Raw genomic sequence first — 18,173 nt, forward strand, 5'->3', positions numbered from 1 at the left:
TGTGGGAAAGAGTTCAGCAGAAGCATTAACGCCCATTTTCTCTCTCTCTTCATTCACATTGCGTGACATGTTTTTCATAGGAACTAATTGGTCCAGAATAAGTTTTCTAATAGTGTAGGCTAATAAATAGACCAAATTGTAAATACAAGATACTTTAATTTGATTAATATAAACAAATACTTGTATACATATAATAAAAATTCATAAATAGTACAAAATATAATATTTCATCTTACATTTCTAATATAATCAGTCTTTGTAATGATTCAGAAGATGCCATTGAACACTTTATTCTGATATTAAGCTACAAAAACTTTCTCTTGACGTACCCCTTGCGATTGTAGATGGATGGGCCTAAAAATGATTATAGAATATTAGTCTTGACCATTAATGCATGTACCATGAGCATAATAATGTGGAGAAGCACAAACGATTAAAAATTTTATTGGTTCTTCCTCTAATTCATCATTTTTGTAAATACAGGTATCAATTTTTAGACATTTTTTCTAGTGACTAATAAAATGGATAATCCCAGTGGTTGGCTGTATATAATTTTGTATTAAAATGTTTTCTTATGTATTTTAGTGTGTTGCAGTAATCTTAAAACTAAGTGTATTTACTGTTAATATAATAGTTTGATAAATAGTTGACATTTTAAAAATTCCTCACTAACTTACTATTCTGATGTTTTGGCAACGCTGTGGAGTTCTGACGTCGTAAATCTTAAATGACGTGCACGCATTTTTATATGAAAAATACTTTTTTTATAGAAGAATTAGATTATGTATGTACCTATATATGAAATTACCAGATTTAAAATTTCAGAGCGTTTTCGGTCTTATCAGACCATCATCAGTAAAAACATAATTATTAATTAAAACTAGCCACATAGTAAGGTATAATAACCCTTAGATTACATATATTAACCAGGGAAAGATTCGTTAGAATGAGAACCATTTTCAACAGTCGAGAAATATCATTAAAAACAAAATGCCGTCTATTGAACTGCTACATATTCACAGTTCTGCTCTACGGAATGGAAGCATGGACACTGACTGTTGCATCTATGAATCGGGTCGAAGCTTTCGAAATGTGGTGTTATAGGCGCATCTTACGTTTATCCTGGGTTGACAGAGTTACTAATGTGGAGGTCCTGCATAGAATGGGGAAAGAATGTGAAATTCTCATGACCGTCAAAACTAAAAAGTTGGAATATCTAGGACATGTAATGAGAAATCAAGAACGTTACGGCCTTCTCCAGCTGATTCTGAAAGTAAATGGTAAGAGAGGACCGGGAAGAAGACGCATTTCCTGGCTTCAAAATTTACGAAAGTGGTATAACACGACTACCACTGAACTGTTCCGCGCTGCAATAAATAAAGTAAAGATAGCCGTGATGATCGCCAACATCCGGAACGGATAGGCACTTTAAGAAGAAGAACCAGGGAAAGACTTTTTCGTGACACTAAACCGGCCAGGAAAACGACAGTCGTTTTGAGTAGTATGGACCTCTGTAACAAGAACCTAAATGTTTCCTGCAGTCGATTTCTTGGACTTAATTAGTTATTAACAAATTAATGTCAAAAAACTCAGCAAAAAGTAAAGCATTTGAAACAAATTTAAAAGTATAAGTCATAAAAAACCTTCAAAATGGCGTTTTGTAGATGTTTCTGTCCTTAATTGTTGCTTAGAAAGTTGCAAACTAAGTCAGAATGTTAATAACTTTTTTAAAAATAAAATTTAAAGCGACTGGTGAAATAGTCTTATAGTTATTTAATTTTTTATCCCAAATTAATTTATTTTTTCGACAATATAAGTCAGAAAATGATGAATGATCACAGCATATTACCACGATGTCGGTGAGTAGAACAAACAAATAGTTGATACACTTAAACTGGCACAAGCACGTTTTTGCCCAAAGACTAAACGAGATCAAAAGATCACTTTAGAAACACAACTCAAAATAACAGAAAGAAGACAGTTACAAAGTAAAAGGGACATTGACCCACAAACCATTCGGGCACTCAATAAAGACATATCGAAAGCTGTGAGAAGAGATATTAGGAAATTTAAACATGAAAAAATCGTACAGACTATAGAGCAAAACAGGAGCATGAAGGTAATGAGACGAAAAATGGCGACAAGTAGAAAAGAAATTTTCCAGCTTAGGAATAAAGAGGGTGAAGTAACAACAGACAGACAGAAAATACTTGAAATTGTCGAAGAATTCTACACTATATTATACACAAACCAAATTAACAATAACTTAAATGAAGACGGTAGACAAAAGGTTCAAAACCAGGGATCTGAGGACATTCCAGAAATTACTCAAGATGAGATACAATATGCACTTAAAAAAATGAAAAACAACAAGGCGCCAGGAGATGATGGAATAGTTACAGAAGCTATAAAACTTGGCGGAACTTCTCTTTTGAAAAAAATACGAGACCTCTTCAATCTCTGTTTGTATAGTCAAAAAATTCCTATAGCTTGGAATAACTCCATTACAATTCAACTGCATAAAAAGGGTGACAACATGAACCTAGAGAATTATAGGCCAATTTCTCTACTCAACCATTTATACAAACTGTACACCAGAATAATAACCAATCGATTAGAAGCAAAATTTGAGCTTTATCAGCCAAGAGAACAGGCTGGTTTTCGCCCCAACTGCGGTACAAATGACTTCCTACAGTGCATAAAAGTCTTGATTGAAAAATCAATTGAATACAATAGACCTCTAGTTCTAACATTTATAGACTTCCATAAAGCGTTTAATCGAACTACCCGCACTTCTAAAGGCATTGGAAGAGTGTCGATTGATCATAGATACACCAATATTATAGAAAATATATACAGAAATGCTACAACTATAAATCTGCACGGTCCTACCAATAAGATACATATTAGGAGAGGTATTCGACAGGGAGATACTATGTCACCTAAGTTGTTCATTACTGTACTTGAACATGCTTTGAAGTCACTGGAATGGGAAAGTAAAGGAATAAATATTGATGGTCAGATGCTTAGTCATCTACGATTCGCAGATGATATTGTTCTGATTTTAGATGACCTAAAGGCTGCCAGTGATATGTTGAATGAACTCAGCGATGCAGCACGTAAAGTAGGTCTAAATATTAACTACCAAAAGACAAAAATGATGACTAATTTAGTTCCGAACCATCCTTTAAGGGTAGAAGACGTCGAAATTGAAATAGTTGACAGCTACATATACCTTGGACATACGGTAAAAATTAGCAGAGATAATCAAACTGCTGAGCTGCTAAGAAGAATAACACTGGGATGGGCAGTATATGGAAAACTGCGTGATATTTTTAAAAATGATATACCTATCAGCTTAAAAAGAGGAGCCTTTAATCAGTGTGTCCTGCCTGTCCTTACATATGGCGCAGAGACACTTACCCTAACAAGGACATCTACACGAAAACTACAAGTGACGCAACGTAGAATGGAAAGATCATTGTTAGGCATAACGTTGCGAGATAGGGTAAGAAACGAAGAAATCCATAGAAAAAGTGGTGTAGAAGACATTATAAAACAAATAGCCAAAATTAAATGGAGGTGGGCAGGACACGTTGCTAGAATGAAGGATAATAGGTGGACCAAAAAAATCTTGTAGTGGAGACCGAGAGCGGATAGACGAAACCCGGGAAGACCACCCACAAGATGGACTGACGACATAAAGAGGATTTGTACCAATTGGATTGCAGCAGCGCAAGATAGATCTTAATGGAGGTTTTTCGAGGAGGCCTATGTTCAGCAGTGGACGACTATGGGCTGATGATGATGATGAAATCTTTATATTTTATAAGCTACTTGTAGAATTACTTTAACTTTATCATTTTCTGATTTATATTATTGCAAAAAAATTTAATTTGGGATAAACAAATTGAATAACTTTTAAACTATTTGACCAGTCGCTTTGATATTTTGATCATACTTCAAGCACGACAGGAACCAGTATTCACTGTAATATGAAGATTCTAGGTTTATTTATAAAAAAGTTAATAATATTCATAAAAAAACAAAATTTTTGATTTATTTTGCAATTTTTTAAGCAACAAATAAGGATAGAACCATTTAAAACACTCCATTTTGAATACTTTTATATAAAAAGTTTAATTCTCTTAAATTTGTTTCAAATGTTTCACTTTTTGCAGGAACATAATATGTTCTTGCTATAGAAGTCTATATTACTCAAAACAACTGGCTTTTGGGCTAGCCGGTTCAGTGTCACAAATAGGGTTTTTTGTTGCTTATTTCCCTGGCCTAATATAGAATAGAATAGAATAGAAAAAAGCTTTATTCTCAGGATTCACAAGTTACACACAAATATAAATTGTCAATAGAGAGAATGGTGTCAATTATAATTTGTAATGGTTGCTGTAACAACCTACACTTAACATAAAAGTAATATTAAAATATAAGGATAATAACAGTGACATTTAGATTCAGATAAGAGCCCTCAGTCTCCCTGCAGGTCAGCTTGAAGGTATTCTTCCACTTTGTACGGTTTAAGGTGTATAAGCAACTGTTGAACAGACTTTCTATATTTATTTATGTCAGTTGCTATTTTGATGCTGTAAGGTAGTTTATTAAATAATTTAATACAGGCATATTCTGTGGTTTTCTCAGATGCTGTTAGTCCGTGTATTGGTATATTATAGTTTATGAGATTGTTTCGTGTATTAGTAGTATGGTTTGTTATGTGTTTCAATAATTTATGTCTATTTTAAAAAATGAAAAGTAAGCATTCATATATGTATGTTCCAGCCATTGTTAGTATGTTTAGTTTTTTGAAATTACCTCTACATGAATCCCTGTATTTCAAGTTAAGTAGAGTTCTGATTGCTCTTTTTTGTAATATAAAAACCTGTTCAGCGTTACCACTTCCCCCCCAGAAAACTATTCCAAATCGCATTACAGAATGAAAATTTGAAAAATATACAACTCATTTACATTTTTCGTCCAAATAATTTGCTGTTATTCTGAAAGAGTAGCAGATAGATGCTAACCTGTTACATATCTCATTTATATGCACTCCAAAATCTCAATTTTGGTCAATATGTAGGTACCCCCAGAAATTTTGTGCTTTGGTTTAGAGTAACCATTTGCGATTGAATTGAGACAGTTTCTGGTAAGGTACTATTATTTGTTTTAGTGACGAAACAGATATAATTTGTTTTTTCTCTGTTCAGTATGAGTTTATTCATATTGAGCCATCTCTGTGCTTTATCTAATCTATTATTAGCGATATTCAATAAATTATTTAAGGATGACCCTATAGTTAAAATGTTAGTGTCATCTGCAAATTTCACAATAAGAGTATTCTGATTGTTGTCTGTAATGTCGAAAGCTAAATCATTTACATAAAAAACAAAGAGAAGAGGACCCATAATACTTCCCTGAGGAATTCCCACCGAAATGAGTCCTTCATCAGAGAAGCAATTTCTTCCCTCGTACTCAAATTTTACTTTCTGTTTTCTGTTTGATAGGTATGATTTTATCCAATTATAACCTGGCCTTCTAATGCCATAAGATAATATTTTGTGATTTAAAGTATCAAATGCCTTTGATAAATCTAAAAATATGCCCATGGATATATCTTTGTTTTCATAACCCTCATTTATCTTTGTTATAAAATCATAAATGGCAGTCTTTATAGATTTTCCCTTAAGGTACCCATGTTGTGCATGACATAACAGTCCCTCACTATAGAAAAAACTGAGAAGCCTGACACACATGACTGTTTCAAAAACCTTAGAGAATGATGGTAAGAGGCTTATCGGACGATAATTTTCTAGTAAAGTGGCATCACCTTTTTTATACACTGGTTTTACTACAGCTATTTTTAAGTTGTCTGGAAATATCCCATTTATGAAGGTATTGTTTATTATATGACATAATGGTATAGCTAGCTCATATGCACACAGTTTTATTATATTTGTAGGTATTCCATCATATCCTGAAGTGAATTTATTTTTCAATTTTCTAATTAATTCAATTACTTCATTTATAGTTACTGGCGTTAGAAAAAATGAGTTTTTGTTAAACTCTATTTTGGTGCTGAATTCTATTTTTGGTATATTTTCTAAAAGATGTGTAGCAGCATTTAAAAAATATTCATTAAAATTATTACTTACCATGACTGGATCTCCTAGTATAGCTACATTATTATCGATACAATTTACCTGTGTGATTTCTTTAACGATTTTCCATAGACTTTTTGACTTATTTTGACTATTATATATTTCTTGCCCATACTGCATTTTTCGTGAATCCACAAGCATTTTATTATACTGACGTTTTGTTTGTTTGTACTCATCTTTGTAATGGTCATCTACTCTACTTAACATTAGCAAAAGGTCTAAGTGACTTATTGTTTGTTTATGTTTATTTATATTTTTTTCTGGAAAGCATTGGTCAAATAACAAAGAAATGATTTTCATAAATACAATCCATTGCTTTTCTATATCCCAATTTGGTACTGAAAAAAGCTCCTCCCAGTCTTTATTTTGAAGCATTTGCCTAAAATTGTCTTTACTGTGGGAATCAAAAATTCTTTTCCTAATTTTTATATTTTCTCTTTTGTTTACATTAATACTGAAAGTTATTTTTTGGCCAAGATGATCAGAAATATGAGTATCTAATACTTCTGCTACATAGAGTTCACAGTTTGTAAAAATGTTATCAATGCACGTCTTTGTAGCTCTACATATGCGAGTATATTCAGAAACTGATGGCAATATATTAAATGTTTGTAATAAATAGAGAAAGTCTGTTTTATCTTTAGTTTGACTCCTCAAATCTATATTAAAATCACCTGCAATAAAAACTAGAGAGCTCTCACCTGAAATATACATTAAAACATTTTCTAGAACATCTAAAAATTCCTGCACACAAGACTTTAGAGTACGATATATACAAAGAATTAAAATTTTGCAATTTAAAAAACACACTTCTACACATGAACATTCAAAATATATAGTCCAGGCAATATCTGTTTTGAATTGGACATTTTACATAGAAGTGTATTTTTTGGCTGGAATCACTTCAGAATGTACCTTATATCAATAAACACAATATGCACCAGTTGCAAACCTTGTGCTTAATTTTTTATTTAAAAAAATCGAAAATTTTTGTTTTTGCGCCCATGCGCAAAAATTCAAATAATTAAAGTTCAGCAAACAGCACCCGACATTTTACTAAACGAACTGCTTCCAACTAAAACTTTTCACATAGGCATCCGGTCGGTTGTAAAAAAGATAAAGTGGGATCAAATATCGCCGCATTTAAAGCGTTCTACAATAAATGTTGCCACTACTATACAAAGCAGAAGAAAAACTTTAAATGCTATGAGATTAAATTTAGTCAATTTATTAGTACTTACAGAATAAAAGCTGTTCAGTGATTCTACACTTACACAGGACCTAAGTTCATATCTACACGTTAGGGGTACATCACTACCATCAAACTGTAGTACCAAATTATCGAAACTAAAAAAAAATGAATGATCAACCTTTTTTAATAGAAATATGATGTAAAAAGTATTTAAAAAAATCGTAGGCAGATATGTAAAAAAATACTTATGTAAACAGAAAAATGTACCTTTTCGTAGTTTCTATAGAATCAACCAAATCAGAGCTGTGTCCCCTTTCATTATTTATCGAGTAAAAGGGTAAATTCTTAGAAGTAAATATATGTTCTGGTTCAGTAGTCCCGGAAAATCTTCGGAACAAATTTAGGTTACACGGGGAAGCACCAACGAAATCATTTTTCACACTGTCCTTTCTAATTCCCTCTTCGTCTATTATGTAGAAGTGGGTGGGCTTCTTCTTTTTTTCGAGGCTTAAAATTAAATCAAGATTATATTCAATACATCCACAATATTTAGGTACATTCATGGCAGTGGCAGATCCAAGGGGGGGTCACAGGGGTTATGACCACCCCCAAAATAAAATTAAATATCAATCAAATAATCCTAAAAAAAAATAATTTAAAACCCATCAACCCTATAAGCAGGAAGTCAAGAGTTGAAATGATTCAAATATTCTAGGGGTAAGTGTAGAATTATACGAATGCCTTTTAAATTGCTCTTTAAAAAAATCAACAATTCTAAATACAGTAATACTTCGACTAAGACTTCCACGAATTCAGAGTTACGCGATTTTTAAATTTTGTCAATTCGTCATTTGAGTGCCAGAGGCTAGTATAGGTTCTCGTCAAACCTGTCGTCAAAACCAATCTGCTAACTCTTGCGAAGAATATTTCCGAAGATCCATTTATTTACCCCTTTTAGACAATATCTTAACTGATTTAGAAGAACGACTTTCACCGAAAGTTATGAATCTATTTAATCTTCAAGTCGTTTTACCTAAAACTGATAACAAACCAGAAGATAAAGTAAAAACATTATAAAACTGCGATATTCATATGTATCCAAATATCAGAATATTTCTGCAAATATTAATTACACTGCCAGTCAGTTCAGCAACAACAGAGCGTTCTACACTTAAGCGTCTAAAGACTTGGCTTAGAAATAGAAAGGTTAACTGGTTTAGCACTCATCAATGTGTATCCTGAAATTTCTCTAAATGTTGATGCAATCATAGAGCGATTTGCTAAATCGGATAGGCGAAAAGAATACATTTTTATAAAATTATATAATCTTTACTTATCTTATTCTTTTAGTATTTTTAATCACTGAACTTTTATTTACCACTCCTTGCCGGCTGTTGCTGACAATTCGTGAGAAAAATTTCAAATACCGAGTAAAAAAATATTTTACTCACTTATAGCCTAATATGCTTAATTATAGAAATAACTATTCCTTAATTATATTATGTTTTTTGTTGAATACTACTACTACTTGTCGGTTTATAACGTTCTCCGCCGTTTTCCGACTTCCAATCGACACTTAGTCCGGTTGTTCCATAGGTCTTCTTCTATGGACCTCTTTCTCAGTTCTTTATTGATTGTCTACTTTGCTAACTTTTTCTCGGTCTACCTCGTTTTCTCTTTCCTTCTGGTTGCCATTTTAATATTTCCTTTGGTATTCGTTGTTCACTCATTCTTTGTATGTGTCCGAACCAGATAAGTTGTTTAGGTCATCTGTGATTGTCCATTATTTCTCTAATGCGTTCGTTGGTAATCCTTTCTCTTCTAGATCTTCCTGCAGCTCTTCTCCAAAAATCCTTTTCCATCGCTTTCAGTTGAATTACATTTTTGGTTGAATAAATTAATTTAAATAAAATGCTGTTTACACTTATTCTTGAGGTTTCTTCATCATTGAGGGAGGGTGGCTATAACTACAGCAAATTGCTCTCTATCTTGAGCTATTCTTAGTGTCGAATGTGTGTCCATGCCTGTCCAGTCTCTTACATTCTTCGCATTCTTCAGCATTCTTCGAAAAACACACATTTCAAAAGCTTCAAAGGAAAATGAAAAAGTTGCGTACGAAGGCTACACTCTTCACTTTTAAAACGCATTTTAATTTTTGTCAATAGGACACCTTGATCAAAAGATATCGAATTTTTACCGTAGAGTTGATACAAATTTTATTTAAAAAAATGATTCGGAGCGCGTAACTGAAATTTAAAGTCGCCAGTCACTTCAAGCGTTGTTTCTTTGTCAAGAACGGTTCATTCTACACAAAAATTCTATATCTTTGTTCAAAAATTTTTAACATTGTTGTTAAAAATTCAGCTACATTTCTTGTTTGAAACATTTTTTTCTATGGTGTACAGATTCTTAGCAAATCGATGTTTTTCGTCTCCCCCCTACATATGAGGGGGAGTTTTAGAGGGAAGCTCGGAGTTAGGAGTGCCTAACTTTTGTACATCTTTTTGGGGTCAAAAAAGTGATATTCTCAGCAAAATTCAGCTTGTTCGTATGATTTTTAGAGCTCAAATCTCTGACGACTGAACTGGATGAGGAAGAGAGAGATATTGGAAAGAAGAATGAGAGAAGGTAAGATTGTCTTTGAGAATACTAAACAACACTCAACACTAGAGCGTTTCCAATAATTAATAATAAAAGCTTTATCTAAAAGATTATCTGCTGGAGAGCACAAAAAGCGATCAATGATTAGACTAGAAGATAATTTTCCCTCAAGATATAAATTCGTATTATATACAGTATGATGCAAATGTATGGAATAAATGCATTATTTTAGAAACAGACAACTTTTAAACAAAATCTTAAAACAAGTCAATTTTAATTTTTGAATGACCATTAACTGACATATATGTGTTGGACATTACGTCATCAGTTTCGGCGTAATGACGTAATCGACGATTTTTTTAAATACAAACCGAGGGCACGCGACAGCTAATTTGAAAGGTCTCCTTATCGCCATTGCAATGATGTAATCACTTGAATATTTATTTCTACAGGGTTCACTAAAATTATGAACTTTGTCAAGTAACATGGAATTACAATAAATATTCCTTCACTGAACTAAAATACACTAAGGAACGCCACTGGGAATAAAACAAAATATTGTTTTTTGCTGGTGTCGAAAAAAAAAATACATTGATAACAAACAATGCTATACTATAATCTGAAATTAATTATTGTAGTAAGTATTCCAAGTTATTTTTCAAAAATATTTAAATCAATATTGTCATTGACTCGTCTTTAGTTGTCAATGATCTATGAATCTGTCAAATAATAGACGTCAAATTTTTACTCTTCCATTTTTTTGCCGACATTACAAAACAGCATTTACAAATATGAAATTAACAGAAACAGAACTAATCAAGATTGGTTATGGAGATAGAGTGAGGACTCAAGCAGAAGTTCGTAATTTATTGAATGCTAAATACCCCAATCGTTAATCAATTACTCAACCAACAGTGAGTACAATTGAAAACAAATTTAGAGAAACGGTACATGTTAAAGATCTTCCCAGAAGTGGTAGAAAATCAATATCCGAAGCCTAGAAACTGGACGTTGTACTGGCGTTTCAAGACAATCCCCATACCAGTTCTAGGCAGGTCGCACTAGATAATAATGTCCACCAACCAACTGTTGTAAGAGTGCTTAAAAAGGAGAAGTGGCATCCATATAGAGTACATCTGGTCCAGGAGCTATTAGAACATGACTTTGATAGAAGAATCGAATTCTGCGAAAAATATAACAAAGATCAGGGTTTCATGCAAAAGGTACTTTTTTCTGATGAAGCGTCTTTCATGCTGAACGGTCACGTAAATCGCTAGACATATCGATACTGGGCAAGTGAAAATCTACATTGGATGGAAGAGTATAGGACACAATATCCCGAGAAGGTAAATGTTTGGGCTGGCATTAAAAACAATCAAATTGTAGGGACATATTGTTTTGAGGAAAACTTAACTGCTTCTCGTCATCTAGAATTTCTTCAGGATTATCTGTTGCCATAGCTGAATCAGCTATTTCCAAATAGAAATGATTTGTGGTACCAACATGATGGGACTCCCCCACACTACGGCATTGAGGTACGAAATTACCTTAATAACGTTTTCCCAGGTAGGTGAATAGGTAGAAGGGGGCCCATCGAATGGCCACCAAGGTCTCCAGATTTGACTCCGTTAGACTTTTTTTTGTGGGGATATTTAAAGAGCAGAGTGTATCAAAATCGACCGAATAATGTAGAAGAGTTGAAGGAGCGCATCAGAACGGAAATTGCACAAATAACACCTGAAGTCATCGAAAACGTTGGGAAAGAATTTATTGCACGTCTTTTACATTGTATTATTGCTGAAGGTAGTCAATTTGAACATTTGTTGTAATTTAATTGTATTTATGTAAACATTTATTGTAAGTTAATCGTATTAATAAACCAACAGTTTTGGTTAACCCTGTAGAAATAAATATTCAACTGATTATATCGTTGCAAAGGCGATAAAGAGACCTTTCAAATGAGCTGTAGCGTGACCTCGGTTTGTATTTAAAAAAATTGTCGATTACGTCATTACGCCGACACTGATGACGTAATGTTCAACACATATATCAGTTGATAGTCATTCAAAAATTAAAATTGTCGTGTTTTAAGATTTTTTTTAAAAGTCGTCTGTTTCTGAAATAATGAATTTATTCCATACATTTGCATCATACTGTAGAAGTATTATATTTACCCTCTTACCTGCCATTAATTCTTATCAGATTTTATTGCATCCCTTACTTACTTTTTCACGCTACGCTCATGTCAGTAAATTGTATGTAAAGTTGCCAATTAGCAGTTAACAATGTTTTATTTACACTACTTTACTTTGAATAAATTTTCTTTATGCGATGACTTTATACAGCTTTTAGTGTATTATAGTATAGTTTTGTTCATTTAAGTGAATAATTGTACGAGAATTTAATATAAATATAGATACATATTACCAAAGACTATAATAAAGATTTTCTAGACGTTGTTGACAAATGTACACATGATATTATACCGTAAATACTTACCAAGTGCAGAAAAAAAGAAAGAGTATCACTATAAAAAGACTAGCAACTGCCACTATCAAACTTATCCCTAAAAAAGCCAATAATAAAAACATGTCCTTCTAATAATAGACTTATTTACTCACAATTGTGCATCCAAACAATCGTAACAACCATTGTGATTCACTCTTAACTTGATTTAAATATAGTGACCTTTGCTTCAAACTTTTTTTCTTTTTAAACTTTTAAAAATAGTTTTTGAAGTTTAACAACCGACTTGCCTCTCCGTCTGATCTTCTTGTTTGGCTTGGAACGGACTTTACGTTTGGTCGTTAACAACCATCCGGCCAATAGTACGGTAATTGCGGTACATATTTTAAAATGTAAAATGTTCTAAATTAAAAATGAGGGATAATGTTATTTTAAACATAATTTTGGGAATTTACAACAAACTTTAAACAGTTGGAAAATACGAACTATCATAAACCAAGAGTTATATGTCCTCAGGTTTTACCTAAAATTTATAATATGCTTCTCTAAAGTCTTTACTTTGAAGGTTTTATTCAATTTTCTTTATCTTAACATTTTTGAATTTTCTTTTCTGCCTTAACTTTCTAGTTCGCCTTTCTATATATTTCTTGTGTACTTCGCATCGTTCCTATCACCTGTTTGCATTCTTATTGCACCGTTCAATCTTTTTATTTTTCTTTTTTGTTTCGATATCATATGGTATTATATTTGTTGCTACGTTTATTAGGTACTTTTGTCAATACTTCTTCCCAATATTCTTCACTGTCTAGGTTATCTCTGTTTATTAGTTTTTGATTTATTTCTGTTCCACATTTGTAATTATAATTGGTTTCAAATGAGTGTAGAGTAATAAATCATGAAGTGTCATAAAATTTGCCTGAATTTCGGTGTCGTCATGGGCGTAGGCAAATGGACGGATGTCAACTTCGTCGTCAAAAATTGATGTACCTCAAAATATCATATTTTGGATATTTTGTGATAACCAATTTTATTTAATTTTTCGATTAACTTATTCTTCAAACTCGTATTCCATTATATGGTCATTAAAGCTAATTACATTTTTATTTATAAAAACAAATTCACTTCCTTACTGAACGAATAAAAGCATTAGAAGAAACTGATAAGGGTATGACGCACCCATCGAGCAAAAAGACAAAAGAGGGAATCTAATCGTTATGAAAAGGCGACCAAAAAAGTGGCCTCTGATGGCCGACATATCCGGAAATGCGAATGCGCCAAATTTAAATTTTCCGACACTTATTAACAGTAGCTATAAAATAGTTTTCAGAATGTGTCTTAGACGAGAAAATTTTAATTAAATATTAACGATAACAGTCTAAAATGTGAAACAATTGTTAAAAAACTTCAATATAAATAAGATTTCATGTGACAGTTGGGACAAATAATAACATAACCCAACTAAATTTGATTTCTTAAACAAGGAAAGACTCTCTTTCCTTGTTTAATTTGGCCTCTCAAGATGGCACTTCCTGTCTAACAATATTTTTGCCCCCACTACCTTTACATTCCCTCTTTTGTCTTTTTGCTCGATGGACGCACCTCCTAATATTACTAAGAACTAAAATAAATCAACATGAAGACTAATAACGCGTAATGAGGTTTTACTTACACTTTCATTATAATCCCTCTTTTATTTTATTATTATCATTCGACATTCGACATTCGAGTTAGTAATTGTTGCTACACCAATTAAACGTACAGTAATATTGTGATATAGAAATAGTGAAAAAGTTATAAAATGGCGACATTTACTCCAAAGAAAAGAGGTGTAAAAAATTCTCCGCTATCTGTTAGTGAAAAAGTTATAATTTTAAATGTATATGATTGCATAAAACACGATCACGAAAATATTTGAGAACTATAAAACAGTACCGCAGAGAGCACAAGAAAATTTTTTATCTTGATGAGACGTGGATAAACGAAGGTTATATAGTCCAAAAAATGTGGCAAGATAAAAATGTAACAAGTGCTCGCCAAGCTTTCATAGAAGGCCTTTCGACGGGTATTAAAGTGCCTTCGGGAAAAGTTAAGAGGCTTATAATTGCTCACATTGGAAGCGAAGAAGGATTTTTAAAAGAAGGTTTGTTAAGCTTTGAGTCGTGTCGGACGGGAGATTATCATGAGGACATGAATTCGGATGTCATCGAAGACTACTTCGGGGAAATGTTAAAATTTCTTCCGGCTGATTCGGTCGTGGTTATGGATAATGCAAGCTACCATTCAAGGCGCATAGAGAAGGTACCAACTTCAGCTTGGAGAAAGCAAGAAATTATTAACTGGCTGTCAAATAAAGGTATTCAGTTTGAGACGAATTCAATAAAGAAGGAACTACTAGCCGTAGTAAAACAACATAAATCTCGCTTCATAAAATATGCCGTAGAAGATGTAGCAGAAAAGTATAAAGTAACTGTGCTACGCCTACCGCCATATCATTGCGAATTAAATCCCATAGAACTTATATGGGCACAAGTTAAAGGATATGTTGCAAGGCACAATACCACATTTAAAATGAAAGATGTCAAGGTATTGTTTGATCAAGCCATTATGGAAATCACATCAGAAAACTGGCAAAAAGCAATCCAGCATGTTTTAAAAGAGGAAGATAAAATGTGGGAACTGGACAACTTGATCGATCAGGTGGTTGACCCTATAATTATAACACCAGGGGATGATGACAGTTCTTCGGATGAAGACTATAGTGATGTAGAATTGTAATAACGTATCCAGTAAAGTTTTTGTAGTTTTTGTGAATAAATTGATTTAAACTCCCCACAAGTGTTTCAATATGTAAAGTTCATTCGTGTGTGTTTGTGAGTATTTCCCGATTTCGGTTCGTATATATTTTATTGTTACATTTTATATTTTTTTAATAACACTGTTCTGCTGTATTACATTTTTATTTCCTTTAATATGATTTTTAAGAATGCATATTCTTTTGTCAATTAACCCACTAGCGCGCCTCTGGCTCAGTGTTTATCTGTCGATAACAATGGACTAATCCCTTAAAACAGGGTGATACCTACCTGCTCTTTATGAAACGACAGAATTTTGCAATGCGGACGGAATTTATTGACGGATTATTGACGGATTACCCTGTAGCGCTTTTGAATACTTCATGAGATTTTATTACTCTACACTCATTAGAAATAGATTATAGCATTTTATTGTTGCAGTTTTCAATGTCTAGCTTTCCGTTGATTTTCTTTGTTTCTCGAGACTCTGCAGTTATATTTTGAGTAAAAATATGCACTTCTAATCGATATCCAAATCAGAACACGAATTATCTGGACCTGAACTGACGGTTGGCCAAGTAAGATGAATGCAGTCTTCATGCGTCAATCTGATTCTCATAGAGGACGCTAGTTACACGGATCGTACTAAGTATTAGTCAATATAACTTTTTTAAGATTAATAATATATCAAAATTTCAAGTAAAGTTAAACATCATTCAATTTTACACGAAAAAGGTACTCTTGGTAAAATTCGATACTGTGTACCGTTTTCGGAATATTTTGATTTGAAAATTATGAAGTAATAATTGATGCTGGTACTAATGATAAAGTTCTAATAGGTGTACCTCTATTTTCTCCAAGTGTGCCATGGAAATCTGACATTTATTGATTGTTATGACGATAAATCAACAATAATTAGAGTTTTGAAAAATTGTTATTTGTAAAATCAAATCAAAATGTACTCAAATGTTGAATACACTGACATGTTATTAACCTTAGGCGAATGTTTAGGATGTTCTAGTGCAGCTGTGACACGTTATGCAGAAAAGTTTCCTAGAAGAAACTTACCAAGTAAAAAAACATTTAGAGCCGTTGAACGACGTTGTCGAGAAACTGGGAATGTGAGACCAAATAAAATAAATTCTGGTAGACCAAGAACAACAAGAACAATTAATAAAGAAAATAATATTTTAAATTTACTTGATCAAGATCCAACAGTTAGCGTAAGGAATATAGCAAGACAAACAAATACTTCTTCTTCAAGTACTTGGCGGATACTGAAAGAACAACAATTACATCCTTATCATTAGAGACAAGTCCAAGAGCTCTTGCCAGATGATTTACCGGTTAGAGTGGATTTTTGTGAAACATTGCAACAAAGGACATCCCACAATCCAAATTTTTTAAAATGCATTCTTTTTACGGACGAGGCCACCTTTACGCGACAAGGTATGTTTAACTCCCATAATGCACACTTCTGGTGTGATGAGAATCCACGAGTCAAAAGGGTATCACATTACCAACACTCATTTAAAGTTAATGTTTGGGCACCAACTTTAGATAACAAATTACTAGGTTATCATATTCTACCTGGAAATTTAAATGGTGATATGTGTCTTGATTTTTTAAACAATTCCTTATTCGAGATATTAGAAGATTTAACGCTAAACGAGCGAAGATCTTTATTTTTTATGCACGATGGAGCTCCACCACACTTTGATAGAAGATGTCGTAATTGGTTGAGTAATCATTTTCCGAATCGATGGATTGGTAGAGGTGCAGAAGCTCCGATTCATTGGCCTCCTCATGTGGTCATGTGATTTTAACTCTTTGTACTACGGAGTTTGGTCGTATATTAAGGAAAAAGTCTATGCTACAGAGGTAAATTCACGCCAAGAATTGGAAGAAAGAATTCAACGTCAATTTAATGACATAATGACAAGGTTAATAGAATCTTTAGAAAAAAGAATAGACTTGTGTATTCGCGAAAAGGGAGGGCATTTTGAACACTTACTGTAATTGAATTTTATTTTATGTTCTTAGTCATTAATTAAATTTTCATCTTGTGAGTTTTGTTTAATTACTAACTATTTTATACCAGCATTAATTATTACTTCATAATTTTCAAATCAAAATATGCCGAAAACGGTATACAGTATCGAGTTTTACCAAGAGTACCTTTTTCGTGTAAAATTGAATGATGTTTAAGTTTACTTGAAATTTTGATTAATAATTATACTCTTAAAAAAGTTATATTGACTAATACTTAGTACGATCCGTGTAACTAGCGCCCTCTGTGAGAATCAGATATAAAAACAAATTCATGGCATGTATCAGCTTCCAAAACATATTCGTATAAAATTTCATTACAATGTTGCCAGTAGTTTCGGCAAAATCGTAAAAAATGCGTAAAATTTTTTTTTCTTCAACGCCCTGTATCTTGAAAACGGATGGCGTTACAAAAATTTTTTACTAAGCAAACCCCAATTATTTTTCAGTTTTTTACCTACCCTAGAGACGGGGTTACCTTTTTTTGAAACACCCTGTATTCATATTTTTTTCTTTCGAAGATAAGTTATTGATGCCGCATTCTGTTGAAGGCTTTACTAACATCCAAAAGCATAGTTACTATGAATTGTTGATGAAGCCCTGTGTTGCGTTTGGAACGTCTCGCAGTTACTTTCCGCGAAAGATTCCGGGTTCGGAATAATACAAAATTAAATTTTAAGTACAAAAAATTACTTATGTATTAAATTACACAAGTCTGGCTTTAAAGTTGTATTTCAATACAGTTTACTTTGGTGCTACAAACTTGACTGATTATATCTAAACAATTCTAATATTATTATTATAATTCTCCCTACATTCTCAGACGAAAAAGTCGTAAAATTCAATTGCCTCACACCAGCACCACAGAATAAGAACTGATTGTTATTTGTTCTGTGTCAGCAC

General features: G+C 32.7%; 1 protein-coding gene across 1 annotated transcript; it reads right to left on the reverse strand.

Moving 5' to 3' along the window:
- Positions 1 to 136: 136 nt before the first annotated feature.
- Positions 137 to 12,720, reverse strand: LOC140447381 (uncharacterized). The gene is made up of 5 exons (XM_072539993.1): positions 12,585 to 12,720; positions 12,463 to 12,529; positions 7,630 to 7,869; positions 7,412 to 7,517; positions 137 to 354 (listed from the first exon to the last, which is right to left on the reverse strand). Exons 1-5 carry the CDS (start codon positions 12,613 to 12,615, stop codon positions 289 to 291), a joined length of 510 nt encoding a protein of 169 aa, XP_072396094.1. The 5' UTR covers positions 12,616 to 12,720; the 3' UTR covers positions 137 to 288.
- Positions 12,721 to 18,173: the final 5,453 nt, after the last annotated feature.

Source organism: Diabrotica undecimpunctata, chromosome 8, assembly GCF_040954645.1.
Source record: "Diabrotica undecimpunctata isolate CICGRU chromosome 8, icDiaUnde3, whole genome shotgun sequence".
NCBI lineage: Eukaryota > Metazoa > Arthropoda > Insecta > Coleoptera > Chrysomelidae > Diabrotica > Diabrotica undecimpunctata.